A 25,949-nucleotide genomic window follows, 5' to 3' on the forward strand; every position below is an offset into this window, starting at 1 on the left:
GGAATGTGGGATGGTCATCATGACTCTGCTTTTTCATTTGTAATGTATGCCTTTATATGACCATATCGTAAACCAAGGAATGTATGCCTGGAGCATGATATTTTGTACTTAAGGAGAAGTTCGTTCCTATGATTTTCAGCAGTCTCCTGAGAACATACACGCTGTTGTACTTCTAGGATACCTGTCATTGGTCTGCAGCCAATAAACGATTCTTTGACTTCACCCAGAAGACTCTGTGTTTCTGTAGGTCCGGAACAGGGTGAAACCCCGAAGTCATAGGGTGTGTGCCCCTGCACCGCTGGGACTAAAATACCCAGTACTTCAATTGCCAGCGTTATGGTCATTGCTGCATGGTCAGAGAGCACGCAGGGTTCGATCTTTGAGTCGCACGCTAGTGAGAGCAGGGATTGGGAACGTATAAAATAATCTATCCTGGCGTATGTCTTATGGGTGTGGAAATAGAATGTGTAGTTGTGTAGTTAGTTGTGTGGGGATGAAAGAAGCGCCAGATGTCAACTAACCCCAGTTCTTGCAGCCATTCTTTCCCGCTTTCGGAAAAAGCCCCTGTCAGTCCGTGCCTCTGGGCTGAGCGGTCGAGTTAGCTGTTAAACACCGTATTTAAATCGCCCCAATAAGTATCTGCCGGTCGGGGGAGGCCACCAGTTCTGCAAATTCTCTGCGGAGGAACGTCTCCTGGCCCGCATTGGTTGCGTAGATAGCGGCTAGTGTGAAAGTGCACGTACCTATAGATATAGAGAAAGCCAGGAGCCACCCTTTGATCTTGGATACCCTTGCCCCTACCACCCCCTTTTTGGTGGGGAGTGAAGAGAAATATTGCTGTGGAAAGGCCTTGGAATGTAGTCTATGGGTGTCGTTAGGGAAGAGATGAGTCTCCTGAAGTAGGCATATATGCGCATTTGAGTTTTCCAGATATCACAGGATGGCCCTTCCCTTAATGGGGCTGTTAAGCTTCTTTACATTCAGGGCTAGGTTCTTAATGCTTGCAAGTGTGTTGGCCGGGAAATGGATACACTGCTAGGGTAAGGCATCGGTATGCGTCAAGAATCTCTTCATGTAGGCGAGCGCTTATGGTACAGGACCGGGGCCAGCAGGGGGAGAACGCATTCATGCAGGGCCGAGAGTGCAAAGGGATGGGGAGGAGATCCACCAAAGGATAAAGAAAAACCCCAACAATACAACTGTATGAATATAGAAAAACGTCATTTAACATTCAAGTGTCTGGAGCTTACAACTCCCGGAAAGGAAATTGCAAGGTACCAGTATCCGGCATCCCCCTGTCCGCTCCCGGTCACAGCCCCATGCTCAAGTTCAAAGCGGATCTGATGGCGAGCAGGGGGATAAGCAGATATTCCCTGGTTCTTTCCTCAGCCTCTCAAAGCCTGTTCCGAGGATGTTTAGGTCAGGGACACTAGGAACGCCTGCCGCTCCTTGGCCATGGTTTCTGAGTCAGGTTGTGACGATGGGCTAGGCGGCTTGATAGTGGTCCATCCATGGCCACTTCGACGCCTGAGATTTGAGCTGCTCAGCTGTGTCTTCTCGGCTATAGGTTCCTCAATGTTCAGGAGCTTGTAGGCTGCTGAGAGGGAACGTATTTGCCTGAGTTCCCCTTTGAAGGTGAAAATCACCCGAAAGGAGTGCCACCAGGAGTTTGCGATGCCTGCTTCCCGAAGGTGCGCAGTTATTGGGCAAAATAACTTGCGTTTGACCAGAGTAGAGGTTGCCAGGTCTTGGTACAGTGTGGGTTTTTGATCTTTATATTGGAAAACAGGGTTGTTCCTGGCTGCTCGGAGAATGCGTTCCTTGAGCTGGTAATCGTGCACACAGGTCAAAATGTCTGCAGGGGGGCTGGGCCCGCCCTCCTAGGGCTTACTCTGTAGGTGCATTCCAGTTTGACCCGAAAGTCCTGGGGTTTGCCCAGGAGTAAGCGGAAGAGGTCCACAACTAACACTTTGAGGTTACTGTCCTCTTCTCCTTATGCCATGCCTCTCATGTGGATTTTGTTCCGCCGGGACCTGCTCTCTAAGTCCTCCGTGTGGGCTTAGAGATCGAGATTCTGTTTCTGCAGCCAAAGGACTTCTTGTTGGAGGCTTGCTAGTTCCTCATCGCGCCCAGGTTCGTGTTCCTATAGGGTGGTGACGTATTCTCCCAGACAATCCATATCCCGACGCACCTCCGCAGGTCTGCCGAGAGGTCTCGTCTATTGTCGGAAAGTTCTGCACGATTCCAGGAAGGATCGGCTGACTGGAGCCTCCGCGCCCTTCATTCCCTCGTCCTTCTCCGCAGCCTTTGTTGCGATCTGGCCCTCCAGCTGCGAGTTGGATAGCTTAAGCAACATTTCCTTCACTGTTCTGTCCTTTTGATCCTTGGGGGCCGCCATGTGTTGCTGCCCTTAGACTTATGGGAGCGTTGCAAACTTTGTTCTGAAGTCCCAGAAGCAGGAGGGCGCCACTCAGGTGGCTCGCAAATCGTCCCCACGTCCTCCTTCATGGCGAGCTGTGATCTCCTCTTGGAGCATTCTCCTGGCCCCACTGCATTCTCCTATCTGGTCGAGCCTGTTGCTGGCAAAGTCACTTTGTGCCCTTTAGAGTGTACCTCTGAGTGAGCCGATGTTCTTGAACCTGCAGTCCCAGTCTTTAGGCCCAATCCATTGCTGTGGTGTGTCGAGCAGAACCCGATTTCTAAAAGTCCACTGGGGTGATAGCAGTGTTGGAGCCACTTCCACCTGTAGGGCCAGAGTCACCCCTCCTTTGGCCTCGACCGCACTGCTGATCCTATGGAAGAAAGGTCCCCCTATATGATATAAGGAAAAGAGGCCGGCTCCCCTAGTTTGTTGCAGACCTCAGCTCTGTGCAGAGTTGGCCACTGGGTTAAATCTCTACCTAGGTCTGTCGAGCACACAAGCAGGGGCTGCAGTCCACGCACCCTCAGCTCTCCTTCAATGGCCTGGCCTCGTGTAGGACGCCTGGGGTGCCCACGCAGCCTCGAGCTAGGTGTCCGGCCTCTCCGCAGCAGGTGATTCTTTAAGTGTTGTGTGCCACGCTGCCTTTAGTGTCGACTCTGGGCCTCTACATGGTCTCCGCCTCGCAGTTTGAAGGAAGCCAGCAGGGGGGTCGGGGGGGGATCGGGCTCTCCGGGCCTACGCAGTCTCCTAAAACTCGGACCATGTGAACGTCGCCCAGGCTTCTTCTCCTGTTCACGTTTGGGATGTGGGTGGGCAAGAGCGCAGCGTCAGCTCGCAGACAGCTGGTGGGGGAAGTCCTCACGCCCCTGATGGATCCCTTCTGGCCCGGGCATGGTGATGGGTCGCTGGGGCGCATCGTACTCACTGAAATATTGCCAGCAAGGACCACCGCGGCTGCAGACCTCTACTCTCCGCAAGCCAGTCTCTTTCCTCAAACACAGTTAGCTCGGCCCCCAGTCTTTGCTAGGCCATGGGTCTTCAGCCCGGTGTCAGGCCGAGGCTGCACGTCCGCGGGGCTCGTCTGGAGCCGGGGCCGCGCGTAGGAAAACTACAATAAGCTACAATGTAATGAACAGTCACTGCAATAGCCTGTCCAATTTCTTTTGTAAAAAGAACCAAACTTAAGTAGTAGCCAATCAGGCAACAGCTCCCTGTAGAACACTCCCAAGAGAGGTTAGGTTCCCCAGATTTTCAAGCACCAGTGTGAAACTTTCTATCTTGAGGAAATAAGGGAAGCCTCTCAGGGGAGGAGGGTGAGTTGCATGTGAATCTATGAAATATACCAATATGGGAGAACCATAGTTACGGGTAAGTAACTCATTTTCTTCTCCAGTATTGGATCTTTCATAGATTCACATGCTTGAATCAGAATAGCTAGCAGTTGCATAGATAAATGCGAATAGAAATAATCCATTATATACATAACTATCCTCAGAGGATGGTGGGTAATTATATACATGCATATACTGTTATATATATATATATATATATATTCACTGAAAAAACCATAGGTTTCACACATGTTATAGTTAGCGGAAATTTTACTGATAAAAAACCAATGAAATTCCCCCGTTATAGTTAGTGCAGGCAACTATAACTCACGCAACCGCAATCCTCTGCTGATGCTAATACTGTATTTAGACACTTATTTACCCATGTCTTCTTCCATACATTTTTAGCTATACATATATTACAAATATTTTCTTTTCATAAAGACACATATGTCATCAGCAGAAGATTGCGGTCGCGTGAGTTATAGTTGCCTGCACTAACTATAACGGGGGAATTTCATTGGTTTTTTATCAGTAAAATTTCCGCTAACTATAACATGTGTGAAACCTATGGTTTTTTCAGTGAATTTGCAAGGTTTTTTAAATGCTAATTCCTAACTATAACGTGTGTGAAACCTATGGTTTTTTCAGTGAATTTGTACGGTTTTTTAAATGCTAAGTTATTTACGCCATTCGTGGCGTGCGCGCCCACTTAACGCAGTTTGTTCCGTGCGCGCACGGTGCGCTTCGCGAAGTGCACCGCGCGCCCACTTTACGCAGTTAGTGCCGTGCACGCACGGTGGGCACGCGGTGCGCGTACGCACGATGCGCTTCGCGCACCGTGCGCACATGGAGGACATATGATGCACTTCGTTTTTAAAGGTAATATTTTAATTTTTCGCAGTAGTTATAAGCCATGCACAAATGGTGCCCTTCGGGCACCATTTGCACACGGGGTGGAGAGAGTGTGGATAATTTTTTTTTTTAATATTTTTTTTTTTAATCTTTTCGTTTTTTACTTATGTGATAAGCCATGCACAATTGGTGACCTTCGGTCACCAAATGCACACGGGGTGGGGTTAGTGTGGATATTTTTTATTTTTTTTTATTTTTTTACCGTACGCATACGGTAAGCGTAATCGGCGAAATTAGCGAAAAAATAAAAATTCCGTTTTTGGCCTTGGGGGATCTTTGGGGACTCCCTGTACATGGCTATGTGTGTGGGAGCTGTCAAAACAGCCCCTTTAAATGTTTTTGTGCTTTGTTTGTTAATCATCTCTCTCAGTGCGAGAGAGAAAATGGCGGCCGCCGCTTCCTGGTTTCGGCCGATTCGAATGTTTACTAAGATCTAAGAGCCAATCATAATCGCGCTCGCGCACGCCACCGTACGCGTACGGTAAGCGTACCGTAAGCGCACCGTAAGCTGGCTCAGATATATATATTGATTTAAAGGCTATTTTCTCAGAATCTACTGAACAGATTTACACCAAACCTACAAAAGGCACTTCCTTGACCTGAGGACTACCTCTCTGCCAAATTTCTAGTAATTCTGTTCAGCCGTTCGGGCTGTAGCCCTGTCTAAAGGTCCTATGGAAAAATGCATGGGAAAAACGCGTTTTGGGACCCCCCTTTTATCTCAGACCCCGCTTGACGAATCCCCCCGAGACTTTCAGGGTAGGAGCGGAGCGTAGCGCCCCACCTATTTTGAAAAATTCGCGAGGATGCGTCGACCGGCGCCAAAGTTATTCAAAATAGAATGTTGCGGATTTCCTATGGAAACGTGGTCCTAACTATAACTACCTACTGGCGACCGCCAGTAGGTAATACATACATTATATATATATATATATATATATACACACACATATATATTACTTCACTTCCAATCCGGTGACAATACTCCGCCGAACAAAACAGGACACAGACCCAAAGTAAGTGCTCAGATTAATTGTTTACTCCTTCTTCGCCATGACGCGTTTCAGCTCGTCAAAGCCTTGTTCACATGACATGTCGGAGCCAATCCATGAAAGTTATTTAAGGTGCAAATACAATGACGTAGCCACATCACATGATTTGAAAGCCATGGACATAGAAACAATACAGTTGCCCAAACAGAACCTCAAAACTATCTTACGGCTAATATGTAAATAAAAATACAATACACATTTGATGTCAAAACCTACTGTTGCTCATGAATACTTGTAAAATACGTATTATCTGCAACCAGACGGGTATAGCCGGCTTTTAGAAAATTGAATGCGGTAGATAACTCACATGGTCTAATATAATGTCTAATATATAATAGCATACAAATGCATATACAGAAAATACTGTGAGTTTCAATAGAATTCGAAGGCAGTATAAAGGTTAAATACCTGGTTGGAATTTGAAATTTGCAGAGATTACGACGTAGGTTTAAAGAATGGATGGGCTTGCGTGTGGAATGGATAGTGCCTAAAACAATAAAGGGGGACAACGATAATAATGATAATGAAAATGAAAAAAATTATAAAGAAAGATTGCTCATGATGTGCAATAATGTGCGAATCTAATAGGTCAGGTTATGTGATGCTAAACTCCAAGTTGAAATAACTGAGTTAGCCCATAGATAAAATGACAAAGTGAGTAAGGTGCGAAAAGTGCAAAGTGCCAGGAAGGGAGGATGCAAAGATGCATCAACGGACTAGTAAAGTGGAAATCATAGATAATCCGTTGGCATAAATGGCAAAATTTGGAATATACGGGAGGACAGGGCATAAAAACCTCCAATCGTATATATTAATCTGGGACACAGTTATAGCAGCAACAAGCACGAATTACCTCAAGAGACAATTAAAAGTGTGCAAATTTGCGGTATCTAAAGGTGTGAATACAGTGCCTGGTATAAACAAAAGACAATGTCTCTTGAAGAAACTGAGTTAGAAGGGTAAGGCGATGGGAGGTGCAAATAGTTAGCAAGGGATAAAATATGTATAAAATATGTATAAATATGTGCAAAACAGCAATTGTAAACAATCTTCTATTTGACAATAAATATATATATCTTGATAATAAATAGTCATAAATATGAATAAATAAATACATAAAATCTTTACATCCCTGATCTGCCTCTCCTAAAACAGTTCCCGGACCAGATATTTGACCATATGTGAATAATATACAAATATACAATGATTTACTGCATCTAAATCGTAGCACCATGGTAAAAGATTAGGTCAAGCACTGAGAGAGTATTTCATATACCAATTGAGTCATATAAAATATCCTTATCATGATTAGAGACATGTGTAAAGATCTTCCATGGCATTCAAACCCCCTGGTGACTTAGTATCGAGCTGAATAATGTATCTAGTCTCCAGTTGTCTCAGTTTCTGATCCCTGTCACCACCCCGTCTGCTGGGGGGTATACTATCTATCACATAGTAGCTCAAGTATTTGATATCTGATTGGTGGAATTCTTTAAAGTGCCGAGCTACCGGATATGTGTTGTCTTGATGAGTTATTGCTCGTAGATGTTGTAAGACTCTTTTGTTAACCTGAAGTTTGGTACTTCCTATGTATCTTAGGTCACAAGGGCACGTAAGAACATAAATAGCATATTCGGTTTTACATGTGAGTAATTTTTGTATTGTATACTCTCTATCACAAAATGGGGTGGTGCAGGTCTTGGTGTTTTTACCATGGGTACATGCTTTGCACGTTTTACATTTAAAAAAGCCCTTATGAGTCTGTAGCCATGTAGTGCTCTCAATAATTTCAGGGTTCGTGGTAACTAAGCTATCCCTCATGGATGGTGCTTTACTGTACGTAATGGACACACGTTGCGGCAGCAAGGGTCCTATTACTGGATCGTTAAGTACCAGTGGCCAGTTGTTTTGTACTATCTTTTGAATGGCTTTATGTTGACGACTGTAACCTAAAATCAAACGAAATTCTGGGGCTACAGGGCCGATGGCAGCCATGGAAAGGGAAGCTGGGGATGTCTGTTTGTCTTTTAGGAGGCTGTCCCGAGAGCTACTCATGGATTTGGAAATCGCCTGTGAGACAATATTGGGGGCATATCCTCCTTCGAGGAATCTCTTTTTGCTCTCCAATTGGGCTTTGTGTAAATCCACCTCATTACTACATATGCGTCTCAAACGGAGCATCTCACCGTAAGGTATGCTATTAATCAAGTGTTTAGGGTGAGAGCTCTGGGCATGCAAGGTGGAATTGCCAGCTGTCTTCTTTCTGTGAAGGCGTGTCTCTAACACATTGTCATGAATATAGATTTGAGTGTCTAGAAAGTCAACCTCAGTTTCACTGATTGTGGCAGTAAATTTTAAATTCAAAAGATTGAGATTAATAGCCGTAACAAAATTCGAGGCTTGTTCTTTGGTATCCCGCCAGATAACAAAGAGATCATCAATGTAACGAAGCCATTTGATGATATGGCTTTCAACAATGTACTTGTGTTCAGTTTTGAGTACCAGCTCCTCCCACCAACCCATGTGAAGGCATGCGTAGCTGGGGGAGAAGCTGGCACCCATCGCTACACCCTGAATTTGCTGGTACAGTAAGTTATTAAACATAAATATGTTATTGTACAGACAATATTCCATCATTGATATAATCATATCGCTATGTTGCAGATCATATGTGGGGTTTTTTGCCAAGTAGTATTGGACTGCATTGATGCCATCGGAATGTTGGATGCTGGTATAGAGCGAAGATACATCTAGAGTCATTAGCAAATAATCTTGTTGCCAGTGCACATCCTTTGTTTTCCGAATAAAATCACCGGTGTCCCGCACGTATGACTCTAAATTTTTGACATGATCTTGCAAAAAATAGTCTACATAAATAGATGTATTTTCCAGTAATCCATCCTTGGCTGTAATGATCGGACGACCAGGCGGTTTATCTTTGTTTTTATGAATTTTAGGAATAAAATAGATAGATGGGGTTGTGGGATTGTCTTTCTTGAGAAATCTATATTCATCTTCACTGATGAGGTCTTTACCTTTCCAAAATGCCAGTTTTTTGTAAAATTTCAAGTAAGTGTCTTTAAGAAGTGCTGTGTTGCTGCGACTATAACATTGTCGATCATTTAGTTGGCTAAATGCCTCTTTTTTGTATTCCTCCTGGGGCCAAAGGACAATATTGCCGCCCTTGTCGCTGTTGCGTATAACTATATTTTTATTTTTTTGAAGTTTTTGAATCAGGTTCGAATACTGCTGGTCTTGTTTGTTGTATTTCTTCTTAGTATTCAGCACCGATTTATTTAGTTTTTTGATGTTTGCCGTGACTGTTTCGTGGAACACATCTATCGCATCTCGTGGAGCAATCGGATTGAATTTAGAAGTTGGTTTGAAGGGAGTCCGGATTTTTTGATTTCCTTGTTGTGGGATTTCCTTAGTAGAAGGAAGGTTCCCAAGTTCTTGTGTGGTGTTACCTTCCCATAAGTCAGTTAGTTCATTGAATAATGGCACATCTGACTGAGCTAATCTAGGTTGGAAATTGTCGTCAACTTCAGAGATGTTATGTTTGTTCCGAGAGTTGTCATTCTGGAGTAGGAAATATTTTTTTAATTTTAATTTTCTGACCCCTTTGTAAATATCCATCCTGGTTGATACATAATTGAAGTCATTTTTTGGGCAGAAAGAAAGACCCAGACTTAAAATACGGATTTCTTCCGAAGTAAGCTCCAGTTGAGAGAGGTTGATTACTGTGTTATCATTGGGGATTATAGGGTTTATCGTTTCCTCCAATAACCCCGACCTCTTTTTTTGTTGTTGAAGGCGGCGTTTCCCTGCCTTCCGTCTCTGTTTTCTCCTGTAATTTGCGATTGTGCGGCGTGCTCTCTTTGTGGCCTCGGGCGAAGAGTCTGTCTTCTTTCTTCGCATAAAATATTTAGTTCTTCTCCAGGAGATGGTTTGACCTTTTGTTGTTGTCCCTGAGGCTGCCGCATTTCAGATTCTGATTCACTTCCACCCGTTGAGCTGAGGTCAGAAAAGGTGGTATCGTTGGTGGCTCCCACTTTTTTTGTTGGATTAGGTACAGCATTCTGTTTATTGTGGGATTTGTTGATCTTGGATGCCCGAAGTGAATCATACTTTCTTGCAAATGTAAAGATTTGTCCAAGTTCGTAATCAGTTTTGTCTCTAAGGAATTTAAATGCTTTACGTTCTTTTATCTTTTCCTCTTCTTTTCCTCTTCTTTCTTAAGTCTGGATATCATATCTTTGCGAAGTTTGATGACCTCCTCTGTTTCGCCAAGTTTATCAATTTCTTCGTTGAGTTCATCAATTTCTTTCAAAAGCCTTGCCCGGTCTATGTCAGCATATTTAATTAAGATAAGGACGAGTTTGCGTGAGGATTCCAGGTTGCATTCCGCCCACTCCCGCATGAGGTCAGGGTTGGGATCTTCATACTTGGGGGCAGTCAGTATACGAAGGCCACGGGGAATACGTTCCACATCAATGTATCTTTGCAAAGATCTAGATTCCCACCATTTACTTTGCTCCATACGCATCTTTTTTTCAAGTATTTTGAATTTTTGTTTTGCCGAATTAGATTCGTTGCTGTCTGTGTATTCAACTGTTGTGGCACTGCGAGAAGCCGCGGGGGCGTCCGAAAACATTTCCATGGCGGCTGCTTCTCTCTCTCTCGCATTGTGTCAACCGACATCGTGAAGGAGTTGAATTAAATAAATACAATGTCACTTAACGCATATATAAATATATATGTATTACTGACATTGACGAAGGCTGAAACGCATTTGTCAGTATGCTTTGAGTTGCACAAAATAAAATTATCTTTATGATTCATAGCCGAACTGCGCACCGTTGTTGTGTGTAGATTTAGATTCTGTTTATAGGCATCCCGATTTATGCCCTTATATAGGTACAATTCACATTGCCCTTATTTGGACATAGAAATACGGCCCTTATTTAGACATTGTCCGTACAAACCAAATACAGGCATGGCCACCTACATCTGTCCATCCACGTCACAACGATTTCTTGGAAAACCAGACACTTAAGCCTTAAGCAATTTCCCCCAGCTTGAATATTGATTTCTCCAAGAACTCATTAAGTATGCATGAACATCTATTCCTTAGGGGTTCATTCATGACGTTCCTCTGCCCGACTTTTACGTCAATACTGGCATTCTTAGAGACCTTCAAGGTATAAATATACCAGCACTTGCCTTGGCAAATTGCGGTTCCCGGACGATTCAATCCAACCCAGACTACGCGGTTTGCGGCGGCAAGTTCGGAAGGAGATCGAGTGCCAGCCTGTTGCACCGACCAGACGCTGTCATCCTCCTCGCAGGGAATCCAGCTCCAGTGCTCTCTGACTTCCCTTGCAGAGGGTTAGACTATAGAGTCCAGAAAAGAGATTCCAACCTCTCTCATTCTCAGGTATGGAGCTGACTAGAACTTCGAGAAACTTTTGGCAACTCTTGGCTTAACTAAAATATAGCTAGCTATACTTTAGAAACAGCACCTACTTTAAACCTTGTACTGCACTTAGGTTAGGTACACTGGGGTAGAACAATTTAGAAGCATCAGATGAGTATCACATTTTAGCATTATGTTATTTATGTATGTATTTTGATTAATATATGTCATAGCTACAAACCATGCTATTGCAGTATTATTTTATCTTACTGCTAACCTCGTATATATTGTACTTCGCAGTCTGTCTTACAATTGTAGCAATTCATATCTCTTGCACCAGAAATAAGACTGGTCAATAAACCCTTTTTATTGAAACGCCCGTCTCTCTATTTCTGTGCAACTCTGTAGAAACGAAGCATGTACGATTGACTGAGTGAAACTGTTATCTATTGTTTCCACGATTCTGAGACTGTTCCGATTCTAAAGCGAAACAAAGCTGTCATGTTTATGCGGTTGTCAGAGACTAATCCCTTCTTGTATATTCGAGGCGTTTCTAGTGACCTCTGAGTTAGCTGGCACACACAAGCAATTAAGTTTAATATACTCGATAGAGACATACTGACCGTAGTCCTATGTCAAATCTATAGTGTATGTTATTCCAATGCACAGAGCCTATCAGGGATATAGGAACTACACTACAGCTTCATTCGAACTGTTTTTGCTGATATTATACACGAGGCCGCCCTCGTGATCTGTAGCACCCGCTGTGTAGAGAGCGGCGATTTGGACGGAAAACGTTCTTGGAGATGTAGATATATATATATATATGCTGATGCTTTTTCACCTTTACCCAGTGCATTCGCGGACGGGTGTCCTTGTCACAGGGGTGTACCCGTGTTATCTAATACTGGCTCCACAATCCCAAAGGCAGTCAAACCCAATGCAGTAACCCAAGGCAGTAACTTCTCACTGTTTACAATGTAAGATAGCGCTATCTTAGCATGTTGTTTACTAATAATAGATATAACTGTTGCGGAAACACTCACAGCAGTTTTAATGCTCGTGTGTGTAGAGTTACACTTACATTCTTTTGTGCCTAATGTTTGGGAAAATGCTTATATTTCCCAAGCCACAGTCCAAATGCTGGACTAGCTATCACGCCCTGAATGGGCACTGTATCAAAACATTGCGACTGGATGTGTAACGATACTACATTACTCCAAAATGGGGATGCACTACATAACACCCTGGATGGGCTTGCTGGCCTGCAACAGATAAATTATTTCATCAAATGGTTTTCATTGTTACACTATAAAGTATGAAGATGATATCTATGTCCTAAACAATCATATGCCAGGACCGAAAGTGGGGACTCAATTGCAGAAATTCAAAATTCATTAATTGGTGGATAAAGAGTACGATCTAAATGGAAAAATACTTTAAAATCTGAGAACTGAGTACAGAGGAAGAGAAAAGAAGAGAAGAAGAAAAGTAAAGAAAGGGAAGGGAAAGAAAAGAAAAGAAAAGAGAAAAGGAGGTGAAAAGAAAAGGGTTTGTGGACATGTACATAGCGTCTTTGCTATTACGATTCATTTAGACACGTATCACGTGACTTATTACTCCCCCAGATGGACTGCCAGTTCTTCAGTGCTATTCATGCCCTGTGAGGCCTTTGTCTGTACATCAATTATATAAGGGAGTTCAAGACTTCTCAATCTGAGGATTTATCTCCTCCCCTTAGATTGACAGGGACATGATCCATGCAGAAAAAGGTTAGAAGGTCCCTATTGCTATTTTGTTCCTTACTAAAGTGTCTAGCCACCGGATATGAGGCGTCACCATTAGTAATGGCCCTCATATGTTCTAAAATGCGAACATTGTAAACAGTGAGAAGTTACAAATGTCCTTTTTTTATGTCAATTATTTTTGCATGTTAATTGATGGTCGTTTCCAGCGCGGCCGATAACACCGAAGAAGGCAAAAGCCAAATGCACGAGTTCGGAAGAATAAATTAAGAACTCACCCCCGCGAGTGCCTCTCATTGGGTTTGACTGCCTTTGGGATTGTGGAGCCAGTATATAATATAGTATCACTTTAAACTTGTTAAAGACAAGTAATACGAAGGAAAAAACACCTCTAAGCATAGAGGCTTATCTTATTGATTTCCCACCGCTGCTTCGCTGTAAGTTGCCATATCCAGGCAATAATGCTGGGTGAAAGTATGAGCACGCTTCCATTTAGCGGCACCACAAATTTTGTCCTACGGTACTCCAGCGAAAGGAGCAGCAGAAGAAGAAACTATTCTTGGCCTTATCGTAAGCGGTTTACACGCCTTAGTATGACAGAGCTGAATAGCAGCAGCGATCCATCTTGCAATGGTTCTTTTTGAGACAGCAGAACCCAAGAGGCCCCATAAGATACTAGCAGTTGACCCGTTTGCGGAGCTGCTTGGCTTGTTGCAAATAATACTTAAGGCACCATTTGACATCTAAAGAGTGGAGAGATTTCTCCGCCGGTGAAGAAGGATGTGGGAAAAAAGTGCGCAGGATAACAGGTTCATTAAGGTGAAACTAAGATGGGAACTTTGGTATGAACTTAGGGTTTGTTCTCAGCATAACATAGTCCTCTGTAAAGCGTAAGTAAGGCTGTTTTATGGTGAAGGCTTGAATTTCACTTACTCTCCTTGCAGAAGTAGGCACGAGAAATAATGCCACTTTCTAGGTGAAAAACATGACCTCAATTTTGTGAATTAGCTCAAACTGTGGTTTCATTAATTGAGACAGGATTGGCGCCATTTCCCTTAAAATCACCACGGCATGTCCAGAATTTTGCTTTGCATCTCAGTGCGGAATGTTGTTTCCTTCAGCTAACCTTGACGCCTGAGGACAGCCGCTCCAGCGAGCTGACGAAAGACCAAGGAAGCCACATCCACAGGAGCATCAATAATTTCTAATGCAGATCTTTATCCCTCAAGAAGGATCTTTCTTGCTTCTAGTCTTTTATCATCCGGAAGGAGGACCACATCTCGCGGTCGCATCTTGCTATTATCGCTAGAGAGTTTGCCATGAGTACAGTAGTACCTGAAGTGGTTGTAAATCTCTTGCCAATGTTATCGAGGCGCCTTCCTTCCTTGTCAGGTTGTGCAGTAATAGGCGCTAAAGAGTGTCTTGATCTCTGTTGGGCAGCCTGTGAGATAACGGAATCTGGCTTAGGATGCCCTACAAGACAAGCTGGAGCATCATCAGGAGCTCTATATTTTTTGTCAATCCTGGACAAGACCGGGATAACCATGAAGGGTGTCTTCATTACCTTCACACCTTCCTCCCAGATGTGATCTACAATGGATATCGCTCTCACAGCCTTTCTGGATAGATCCTTAAAATCATAAATAAAACAGTCAGACGGCTTAAATGTCATTGACAACTCAAAACGAGCAGCCGCTCTTTCTATCAGTGCGTGGAAGCCGCAAATGTCTTTCGGCGGAGAATCTGCAGTTTGAGGAGATGGAGAAGCAGGCGTTGAAATAACATACTCTTCCCATTAATCACCTATTTGCCCATCTTTCTGAGGTTGATCCTGCTCAATTTCTTCGTCATCATTAGTGTCATGTTGTTGTGGCAAGACAGTATCCCTCATGGGGTAAGCTGTAGGAGAAGGCTCAGACCTACGTGGAGAAGAAGCCAGCGGTAAAGGTGAAGGTGGTGGTGGTGGTGGAGGTGGAGGAGCAGTTGTTGAAGGAAAACGAGTGCGGTAGTCATGTAGCATGTCTTGCAGGTCTTGAACCAAAGCCACAGGAAGGTGGACCATGGGCTCACTAACAGGCTTCATGTATTTGTCCTGATACTTAACATGAAGCTGAGAGGGACTGTGAGCATGACCAAACATCCCATCATCATCAGATTCCTCCAAAAATGTTGAAGGTGGTAAAGGTGAGACTACTGCAGCATTCTGGAAAAAATGCCTCATCAACGGTGTCGTAGACGAGAATGTCATTGACAGATATACAGGCATTAATTGCAACATTGGCGATCGCTTACGATGATACAGCATTGTCAGCTCCGTCGACGGCAGCGGTGTCTGGGTCGTTGACGAAGACATGATAGGAGCAGATGAAAAAATCATTACTGTCTTTACTGTCGTCAACAATGCCGAGGCAGTCGTCCTCGACGTGGTTGTAGACGAGGAGGAGGAAGTCGTCGACGGAACCAACGTCGTCAACGAGGACGCCGAGGAGGAAGTCGTCGTCGTCCAAGTGTTGAAGCCTTCGTCATCGCTGGAAGTATCGTCGGCGGGCCATTGTCGACAGCGTAGTCGTATCCATCATCGACGATGTTGTTTTCGATGACGAGATCTTCGACGACGAAGTAGGTGAAATGCGTTCAGATGGTGATTTTTGTGTCGGCGGGGACCCAGTTGATAATGCTGTTGACGATATAAGCTTTCTAGAGACTATAATCTTCATGGATGTTTCTGAAGATTGTTTTCCTCAGTAGGAAATGAATGTTTTCCTTTTAGTGAGGTGGTCGCTCCCCAGTGTCTTCCTGCATCAGTCGGTATCGTTGCTTGGCTGCCTATCTGCTCATTTGCCTCATTATTGCTGCCTGCTGTGTGCCTGGTTGCCGCGCTGAACATTTTGCATTTCTGTACTTTAAAAGCGCCGCTTTTTCAGCATTTGCTTATTTCCGCTGGGCTCCCCCCTCCGCCTCCATTTTGCCTGTGTTGTTGTTGTTGTGCTGATCTCTAGCCCGCCCCGCCTCCCAGCTGAGACGCCCTCCCACTGACCAGAACAGCGCTCCAACACCGGAAAGCGCCGTGACTCGCTCCTGTCCCTTGGGCTGAGTGGTCGCTCCCCAGTGTCTTCCTGCATCAGTCGGTATCGTTGCTTGGCTGCCTATCTGCTCATTTGCCTCATTATTGCTGCCTGCTGTGTGCCTGGTTGCCGCGCTGAACATTTTGCATTTCTGTACTTTAAAAGCGCCGCTTTTTCAGCATTTGCGCATTTCCGCTGGGCTCCCCCCTCCGCCTCCATTTTGCCTGTGTTGTTGTTGTTGTGCTGATCTCTAGCCCGCCCCGCCTCCCAGCTGAGACGCCCTCCCACTGACCAGAACAGCGCTCCAACACCGGAAAGCGCCGTGACTCGCTCCTGTCCCTTGGGCTGAGTGGTCGCTCCCCAGTGTCTTCCTGCATCAGTCGGTATCGTTGCTTGGCTGCCTATCTGCTCATTTGCCTCATTATTGCTGCCTGCTGTGTGCCTGGTTGCCGCGCTGAACATTTTGCATTTCTGTACTTTAAAAGCGCCGCTTTTTCAGCATTTGCGCATTTCCGCTGGGCTCCCCCCTCCGCCTCCATTTTGCCTGTGTTGTTGTTGTTGTGCTGATCTCTAGCCCGCCCCGCCTCCCAGCTGAGACGCCCTCGCCCCTCCCCCTCCACTACCCATATATGACAACAGTTCCCGCGCGCAGCGTTCACGCGCAGCGATCGCGCCCAACCCGCGCCGAAGGTGCGCCAAAGGTAAGCCCGTCTACGCCCGTCCGCGCCTGGACCGCGCCCAGCGCCAGACCCCCTGCCCCTCGCGCTGCCCAGCCCTCCCGCATTACCTACGATGCCGCCACCCTCCTAGCCCTTAATCCCGGTCGCGCCCCCAACTGCGTCCAACCCGCTCCTGGACACACCCATGGACCTTTCTCTTGCTACTCCTGCAAATTCATCGGCACCGACAACATCTCCGCTACAACCACACCACAGATTCCCGACCCCAACCACCTACAATGCATCCTTCTCAACACCCGATCTGTCCACAGACACGCCATTGACCTATGGAATCTACTAGACACCACCTCCCCGGACGTCGCCTTCCTAACGGAAACATGGATGAACGCTTCCTCCGCCCCAGACATCACCATTGCCATCCCTGAAGACTATAAGATCACTCGCAAAGACCGTACCAGCCACACAGGAGGAGGAATCGCTTTCGTCCATAAGAAATCAATCCGCATCTCAACCAGCTCTGACACCAATCTCGCCAACTCCGAACACCTTCACTTCCAGATCCACATCGACCCCAAGACCACACTCAGAGGCACCCTCCTCTACAGACCACCAGGACCCCGCGCAAAATTCAGTGAAGACATCACGGACTTCATCACTCCACACGCGATCCCCTCCAAAGAATACATCCTTCTGGGAGACCTCAACTTTCACCTTGAAAAGATCAACGACCGCAACACCACCACCCTCCTGGACAACCTCGCCAACCTCGGACTTAAACAACTGGTCACTTCCCCCACCCACATCGCAGGTCACACACTCGACCCCATCTTCTCCTCCAGCAATCATGTCTCCTTCAGCCACACTACGGATCTCCTCTGGACTGACCACAGCTGCGTTCACTTCACCTACAACAAGACCAAACCCACCAACCACCTCCAACCGACTCTGCAAAGAAACTGGAACAAAATCACCACCGACCAGATCTCCTCATCGCTCCTTCTAAACACCCCAGCCCACTCCTCGGACCCAAACCTAGCCGCCGCCAACTTCACCCTATGGCTATCCAACACCGCCGACACCTTAGCACCACTGAAAAAACGTCAAAGCAAACCTGGCAACAAGAAGGCCTCATGGTTCAACGATGATCTTAAGAAGTCCAAGAAACTCTGCCGCACCCTTGAAAAAGCGTGGAAAAAAGACCCAACCACCAGCACCAAGGACGCCTTCAAAAACGCCACCCGCACTCACCACCAACTAATCCGAAAGGCCAAGAAAACAGCATTCAAGGATCGACTTGACAACAACGCCCACAACAGCAAGGAACTTTTCAACATCGTCAAGGAGTTTTCCAATCCCTCGGCCAACTCCAACGACATCACCCCCTCTCAAGCCCTCTGCGACTCCCTAGCCTCATTCTTCCATAACAAGATTGCAGACATCCACAACAGCTTCGACAAACAACCCGGAGCCCAACCCACCCAACCACATGCTGAACACTCTCCCCCCGCGAACACCCTTAACGACTGGAACCCAATCTCCACTGAGGACACCATCCGCCTAATGAACTCCATCCACTCAGGATCCCCCACAGACCCATGCCCTCACCACATCTTCAACAAAGCAGACTCCGTCATAGCACCGCACCTCCGAGACGTCATCAACTGCTCCTTCAACTCCGCCACCTTTCCGGAAACCTGGAAACACGCTGAACTCACCGCCCTTCTGAAAAAACCCCACCGAACTCAAAAATTACCGCCCCATCTCGCTCCTTCCATTCCCGGCCAAAGTAATCGAGAAAGCTGTCAACAACCAGCTCGCCGCTTTCCTCGAAGCCAACAAATCCCTCGACTCCTCACAATCTGGCTTCCGAGCAAAACACAGCACTGAGACCGCCCTCATCGCAGCAACAGACGACATTCGAACTCTACTGGACAATGGAGACACAGTCGCCCTCATCCTCCTCGACCTCTCTGCTGCATTCGACACAGTCTGCCACAGCACCCTTTTACAACGCCTCACCAACATCGGAATACATGGAAAAACACTTGAATGGATCACTTCGTTCCTCACCGGAAGAACCCAGAGAGTCCGCCTTCCACCATTCAAGTCCGAGGCCACCGAAGTCATCTGTGGCGTACCACAAGGATCCTCTCTCAGCCCCACCCTCTTCAACGTATACATGAGCCCCCTCGCGACCATCGCCCGCCAACACAACCTCAACATCATCTCTTACGCGGACGACACTCAACTGATCCTTTCTCTCACCAAGGACCCCAGCACCGCCAAAACTAACCTACACGAAGGAATGAAAGAAGTTGCTGAATGGATGAAACACAGCCGTCTGAAACTGAACTCAGATAAAACAGAAGTCCTCATCCTAGGTACATCCCCCTCTGCATGGGACGACTCTTGGTGGCCGGAAGCCCTTGGAAAAGCACCCATCCCGACAGACCACGCACGGAACCTAGGCGTTATCCTGGATTCTTCACTTTCAATGAACAGACAAGTCAGCGCCGTATCCTCATCTTGCTTCAACATTCTTCGCATGCTCAATAAAACATTTCGATGGATCCCCACCGAAACCAGGAAAACAGTCACCCATGCTCTAGTCACGAGCCGACTGGACTACGGAAACACCCTCTACGCAGGCACTACCGCTAAACTCCAAAAGAAACTCCAACGAATCCAAAACGCCTCAGCCAGAATCATATTAGACATCCCACGCAACGAACACATCTCTGGTCACCTGAAAGACCTCCACTGGCTACCCGTCAATAAGAGAATCACTTTCCGACTGCTAACCCACGCACACAAATCACTCTACGACATCGGACCAGAATGCCTCAACTCAAGACTGTCCTTCTACACCCCCTCCCGCCAACTACGTTCCTCCAGCCAAGCACTCGCCACCGTACCTCGCATCAACAAGACCACCATGGGAGGCAGATCCTTCTCTTACCTGGCTGCTAAAACATGGAACTCACTCCCCACTCACCTTCGCCTTACCCAGAACCACCTAGCTTTCAGAAAGCAACTTAAAACGTGGATATTTGACAAGTAATCCTCCCCCCCCTCCTTAGCGCCTTGAGACCCTCTGGGTATGTAGTGCGCTATATAAATTCTCTGACTTGACTTGACTTGACTTTACTTTTTAGAAGCCTTTTTCTTGAAAACTTCAGGAGATTCATTAGATCTTTCTCTCCTTTTAGATGTTTCCTGAAAAGCCTGTGAGGTAGAGAGCTCTCCTCATCCTCAGAGATGACATCAGATTTATTTTTCAGTCTCTAAAGCCAAATCAACAACCTACCCTCTCTGTCCTTAAGGGTTTTGGTTGAAACCGTCCTACAAATCTTGCACTCTTTTATCTTATGTTGAGGGTAGAGATAGTAGATACAGTTCTTATGGGGATTCTCAGCATGCAGCCTCTTTCTACCGAATGTCCCACATGACCTAAAGAGATCTTTCTTTGAAGAATCTGACATTTTGAGTCAAAATCTGGGAAATTAAAGAAGAAACTGAGCAGAGCTCGGGGAGACTCCCTTTCACACGACATGCGGTAGAAAATCTGAGGAACCTAGCCTCTCTTGGGAGTGTTCTACAGGGTGCTGTTGCCTGATTGGCTACTACTGAAGTTTTGTTTTTTTATACAGTGACTGTTCACTACATTGTAGCCTATGGTAGTTTTACTACTGCTGTTATAAGTATACAGTGGGACTCCCACTATGATGACAGGGATGATTCAAGCATGTGAATCTATGAAAGATCCAATACTGGAGAACTACCCAGTGTAAATAGTGTACCACTGGGACTGAAGCTCGAATCTGGGGAACTGGGTTCGAGTCTCGGCAATGACGCTGAACATCCTGTGATTCTGGGCAAATCACTTAATCTCCCCGTGCCTAACAAAAGAAATTAATGTGTTCTAATGTAACGCAACTGGTGCTATGTAAAGCGCTCTGATACCCGATTTGGGTCAAGTTTGCGCTATATAAATCTCGATAAAAAAAAAAGTTCTCATCCCTGCTGCAGCCATACAGGGTGAAAACACACCTGGGCACCTGGGGTCCTTGTGTTCCTCCTCAAAGGGCACATGGCCATGCTGTACGGCCTGCACTGTCCATTTTGGAACAGGACCAAGGTTGATTTGCATATAGCGGGACCCTCTCTATATAAGACCAGTGAAAACAGAATGAAAAGCGCCCAGAGTAACTTCCAGCTGTTCAAACTGATTCAAGCCTTTCCATCCTTCACTTTATGCTATCTACTCAGCTGGAGCACGTTTTAACATATTAGATGACAAAAGGAGCTCCTATGCCACCATATGGATGTTGTTCTCCTCTCTTCCTCGTCCATTTCATTTGGGACTATAACCCAATAATGAGGGAGACTTCCTACTTGAAGTTTGGCAGGTGATATGCAGAGTTCCTCAGGGAGGGCAGTGTAACCTTTAACAACTATCTCCACTCCAAATCAACACCAACACAGCCTCTTCCAAATATGGCCCCTTTCTATTCCCACACTTACTTCTTATATTTCATGCTCAATTATTTATGATGAAGTGGGGATAAAAGCAGGAGCCACATCCAAAGTGGCATGGGAGTGACAGCGAGAAGCAATAAGACTGAGCAAGTTAAGGGGACACTGTGGGCTATGCCACAACTGTGTCAATACAATAGTGCAAACAGGCCACCACATTAACTTTTTTTAAATCATATAATAGCAGTTGGAGCCAGCAAATAACTGGTCCCCACCATGACAGTTCAAGCCTGTAAGAGCAGTAGAACTGTATCAGATCTATTAACACTAGTGGAATCGTAGTGTTTAAAGGATATCTACATTAAACACTGCTGAGGTCTTCACATCAGTCTACAATGGTATCTGACTGATTCTGGGCTTCCAGTAAAGACACCCCTACCAAGAATTTCTCCCAAAGCAGGATCAAAGGGACATCCAGATTAGACTGGTAATATTTACATTATTCTACCTATTTATTTTGATTTATTATTAGGACTGGAATTAAATAATTACATTAAGAAGATAAGGGCCAGATAAGCCGCCCCGATTTCCCTGGATCCAAACTCTTGTAGTTAGGCTTTAAATAAAGTAGTCAAATGGCTTGTGCCACCTGCCTTTTGCACTTCTGCTGTTACTGCCTTCTGAAACCTTCTATTCAAATTACTTTCTGACTTCTAGGCAGCCAAGACAGAGAAGACTAAAGCTTCTTTCACTCACTCTTCAGCTCCCCCCTCTGCTTACACCAATTCTGCTCTATTAACTCAGTTCACTGTGCTCTCTTTAGAGGACTCTAAAACTGCCCTATTATCTATTGAACCAGGGACTCCTCTTGCTCTTGTCCTGTTCAATTCTGCCTCTGGCAACTGATTTGATGGTCCTAGCTTTCAGAGGTGTTTACAACCTGTAACTACCTACTGCCTACCCAATGAGGGGACAATCACAGCGTACAGGCAGTCCATCACGTACCCTCTCAGGTCAAGTTCTGTCACAACCCATCCCATGGATAGGCACAGTCAATATGATCCCCGAGCAGACATCCCACCAATGTTAATCTGCACCTTTATATATCACTAATCTGAACATAGTGGCCAATACAGAGACTTGTGTTACAACACTCATAACATACTATAGACTGAGAGCATGAGGAACATGAGGAGCAGGGGCTTCTCCACAACAGTGGACCAATTTTTGTTTGGCACTCATCTGGCACTCGACCTGCCATTAGAATGGGGTCTCAGTGTTCCCCCACAAGTGGGTCTCCTCAGGAGGAAGGCACACTGCACCCCAGTACCACAGCTCTCCAGACAGCAGCCAACATTCATTGGCACCCAAATACCATAGTGTACAGCAAAGAGAAACCCCGACTTAAAAAGGTCTTTGTTTTGTTAGATTTGTGTATGTGTAAAGTGCACTACCACCTGCGATGGTAGTCTGGCACTGAGAAGGTGTGTGTGCCTAGCCCTGCCTATGGTTGCTTGGTTAATTAAAAAGCCAGATAACACCACAGTTGAAGTGCACATCATGCAGCTGCTACAGCCACAAGCTCTCTGGCTGATGGCACCACCCCATGGTGCTAGCCACTCTGGTGCAGCCACTGTGTACCAGAGGGTCCAACTCAGGCAGACCCACCAAGGTCAGCATGGTTTCTCTATGGACTCCTTCCAGTCTTGCAGCTCCGCGGATATCCCAAAACTACAGGCATGACCTTGGTGTCTTATAAATATAGGGTTGTCATTTAAAGCAGCACAAACTTCACGATGCGTGAGATGCATGAAATGATTGAGGGCTTCCAACAGATCTTTGGAAGACATCTAAAAAGCTGGTACATTTGATCACTATTTCTGCAGCTAGTTTTACACAGTATTTCTTTATTCGTTTTCATAAAAGACACATTACTTTTCAGATAGAGAGTTATACAGTGTACCAACAAAAATCAAATGCAAACAATTGATACATAAACGTATAGTCTGGTATACATAAACGACATCATACAGCTCTAGTCACGACATAAAAATACTAACTATTCAAACAACAGATCAAAAAGGCAGGAGCATAGGTCTATGTATGAGCTATAGTTCTTTAGCCAAATAAGTCAACGCAATAGCAGTGTCACAAGTGTGGGGGGAGAAGATTATAAAGAATGCAGTAGCCATGCACAACATAAGTGCTTCCAGTCAATAAGAGGTACGTTTCTGCAGCTAGCTTAATGACAAATAGTGCCACACTAAACACAAGAAAGCGTTTTGCTAAGACTACACCCAAAAACAAACTCCAAAGGTGGAAACGTATCACACCTGATCAAGATAGCGAGGCAGCAAATCAGATATCAGCTTCTCCGTTCTCTTGCTGATCTCTGATGGCTTCAGGATGCTGCAGTTTCCTACAAGGGGAAAAAAGAAACACAAAAGTCAGACAAACCCTGAAGGTGAAAGACGTTCCTTTGGGTGGATAACAGTCAATTTTACCTAACAGTGGAGGAAACATGTAATGTTACAGCAGGAGACATGTTATGTTGGCTTATGTAACAACTACTTACTTGCCCAGCACACGCATGTCACAGGTATGGCCCTTTAGCAAATTTGGAAATGTTCAGATGAGCTTAGAAGAACTATTCTGGATTTTCTGGATGTGTGTGAACGTACATTTCTGTATTTTGCAGTTATGTGTGATTGTGTATGTATCTTTTTGTAAGTATTTGTGTTGGTGTGTGTGTGTGCGTGTGTGTGTGTGTGTGTGCGGCCACTAGTGCTTGAGAAAGAGAGTGTGTGTGTGTGTGCACTCAGTTACAAAGGAACACCCACCTGGACAGGGTTAGTTAAAACATTAATTGTGCCAGCCTGCAAACGTGTAATGGGAGGTAGAGGGACAGGTTTATCACTGAGGGTGGCATTCTGCCAGATCAGTGAACTGTGGCACTGTGACCACACTGTTCATGTCAGTGGGCAGGTAAGGGGATATAACAAGTGCATTGAAGATTAAATGGGAGAGCATGGTGTTAGTGTGGCAGAGTCAAGATGTTGACATCAGTGGGCAGTTGTCGCTGTGGTAGTTGAATTCATAAATGGCAGGTATGGTGAGGTGGGTGTCTCCAGGTTAGTCTCTACACTAGAGTGAAGGTAGTACAAGAGCACTTACAAGGACACCAAAGGGTGTAGTATGGTGATGATAACAACGTATTGCCAGTTACTGGCCCTCTGCTGTGGTGCACAACAAAATTGTGCACACCGGGAGCAGTTCATGGAGGGCGCATGAAATTAAGAGGTTGGCTGAAAAAAACACATATTGTCAGTGGTGCTCAGCTTCGGTGCTCTATCGGATGTTGTAGAAACACAGCAGTGTACAAGAAGATGGAATGATGCATGGCAGAAGTTGCAGAAACAGGCATTATGGGCACACTGTCTGGGGCGGGTTTGCATGAGAGATGTATTCTAGGTGAGGCAAAATGGATTAACAGGATAGTGACTGTATCCAGGTTCAGCATATTGTCGCACAATAGATACACATTCGACTCTAGGGCATTGCCAAAGATGAACAAAAGTTACCTACCTGTAAACTGTGGTTCTCCAGTATTGGTGTCTTTCATAGATTCACATGCTTGAATATACCACGGTACATAACATAGCAATGTAGTAATAACATAATCCAATATAGGCATAAAAGAAAGTAAAACCATATTGTTTTTATGGATAGACAACTTGTCACTTCTATAACATATTACTGTCATTATTTTTTAGTCCAAATTCCAGCCAATCAGGCGCCCGCACCCTCTTAGAATGTTCTCCTCAGATGCTCAGACCCTCAGATTTCCGTAGCACAAGAGTGATATAGAGTAAAGTAGAAAAAAGAGCCTCTGAGGGGAGGAGGGTGGGTCGCATGTGAATCTATGAAAGACACCAATACTGGAGAACAACAGTTTACAGGTAAGTAACTTTTGTTCTTCTCCAGTATTGGGGTGTCTTTCATAGATTCACATGCTTGAATAAGAGAAGTGAGCAGTGATATAAGAACAATACAAGGTACATAAGAATCAAAGCAACCAAAATACCCAGTTCGAAAAGACTATAGGTATATAAATATAAACACATATATAAATATATATAAATAAACAACAAAAGTACCTTGTATACAGGAGGAGGGAAGCATCAGAGGCTCACCTTATTTAAAAATATTACGAAGGACTGCCTGTCCCACAGCTGTGTCAGTGTTGTCCGCAGCATCCAGACAGTAGTGTCTTGTAAAGGTGTGTCTGCTGGACCATGTTGCAGCTCTGCAGATGTGTTGAAGAGGCACCCCAGCAAATAGCGCAGTGGAAGAAGAAACCTTCCTGGTAGAATGTGCTCAAAAAGTTGCCGTAAGTGGTTTTCCAGCTTGTTGATGGCAAAAGGCAATAGCAGTAGATATCCAGCGTGCTATTGTTTGTTTGGTGACCGGATGACCCTTTCGCATCCGTCCGTAGGCCACAAAAAGTTAGTCATTTTTACGAATAGTAGCTGTTTGTTGAAGGTAAAATTTGAGACATCTCTTGACGTCTAAAGAATGAAGCGTCTTCTCTGCAGGAGTTTGAGGATTAGGGAAAAATGTTTTTAAAATAACTGGTTCATTGAGGTGGAAATCCGATGGCACCTTGGGGATAAAGGCCGGATTGGTGCGGAGCAAGACAGAGTATTTGGTAAATTGAAGAAAAAGCGGTTTAGTAGTGAACACCCGTAAGTCACTAACCCGGCGAGAGGAAGTAAGAGCCAGGCGTAGAGAAGTCTTCCAAGTAACGTATTTGAGATCGACCTCATGGATTGGCTCAAACGGGGGTT

At 45.3% G+C, this 25,949-nt stretch overlaps 1 protein-coding gene across 1 annotated transcript in view; it reads right to left on the reverse strand.

Moving 5' to 3' along the window:
- The window catches only part of LOC146839542 (aldehyde dehydrogenase family 3 member B1-like), an 876,897-nt gene that overhangs the window by 505,885 nt on the left and 345,063 nt on the right, over window positions 1–25,949 (reverse strand). Inside the window, exon 7 of the mRNA XM_085650813.1 lies at window positions 23,436–23,521. Coding sequence (XP_085506939.1) covers window positions 23,436–23,521 — 86 coding nt within the window. The remainder of the gene's footprint in view (window positions 1–23,435; window positions 23,522–25,949) is intronic.

The sequence above is a fragment of the Triturus cristatus genome, chromosome 4_1, assembly GCF_964204655.1.
Source record: "Triturus cristatus chromosome 4_1, aTriCri1.1, whole genome shotgun sequence".
Taxonomy (NCBI): Eukaryota; Metazoa; Chordata; class Amphibia; order Caudata; family Salamandridae; genus Triturus; species Triturus cristatus.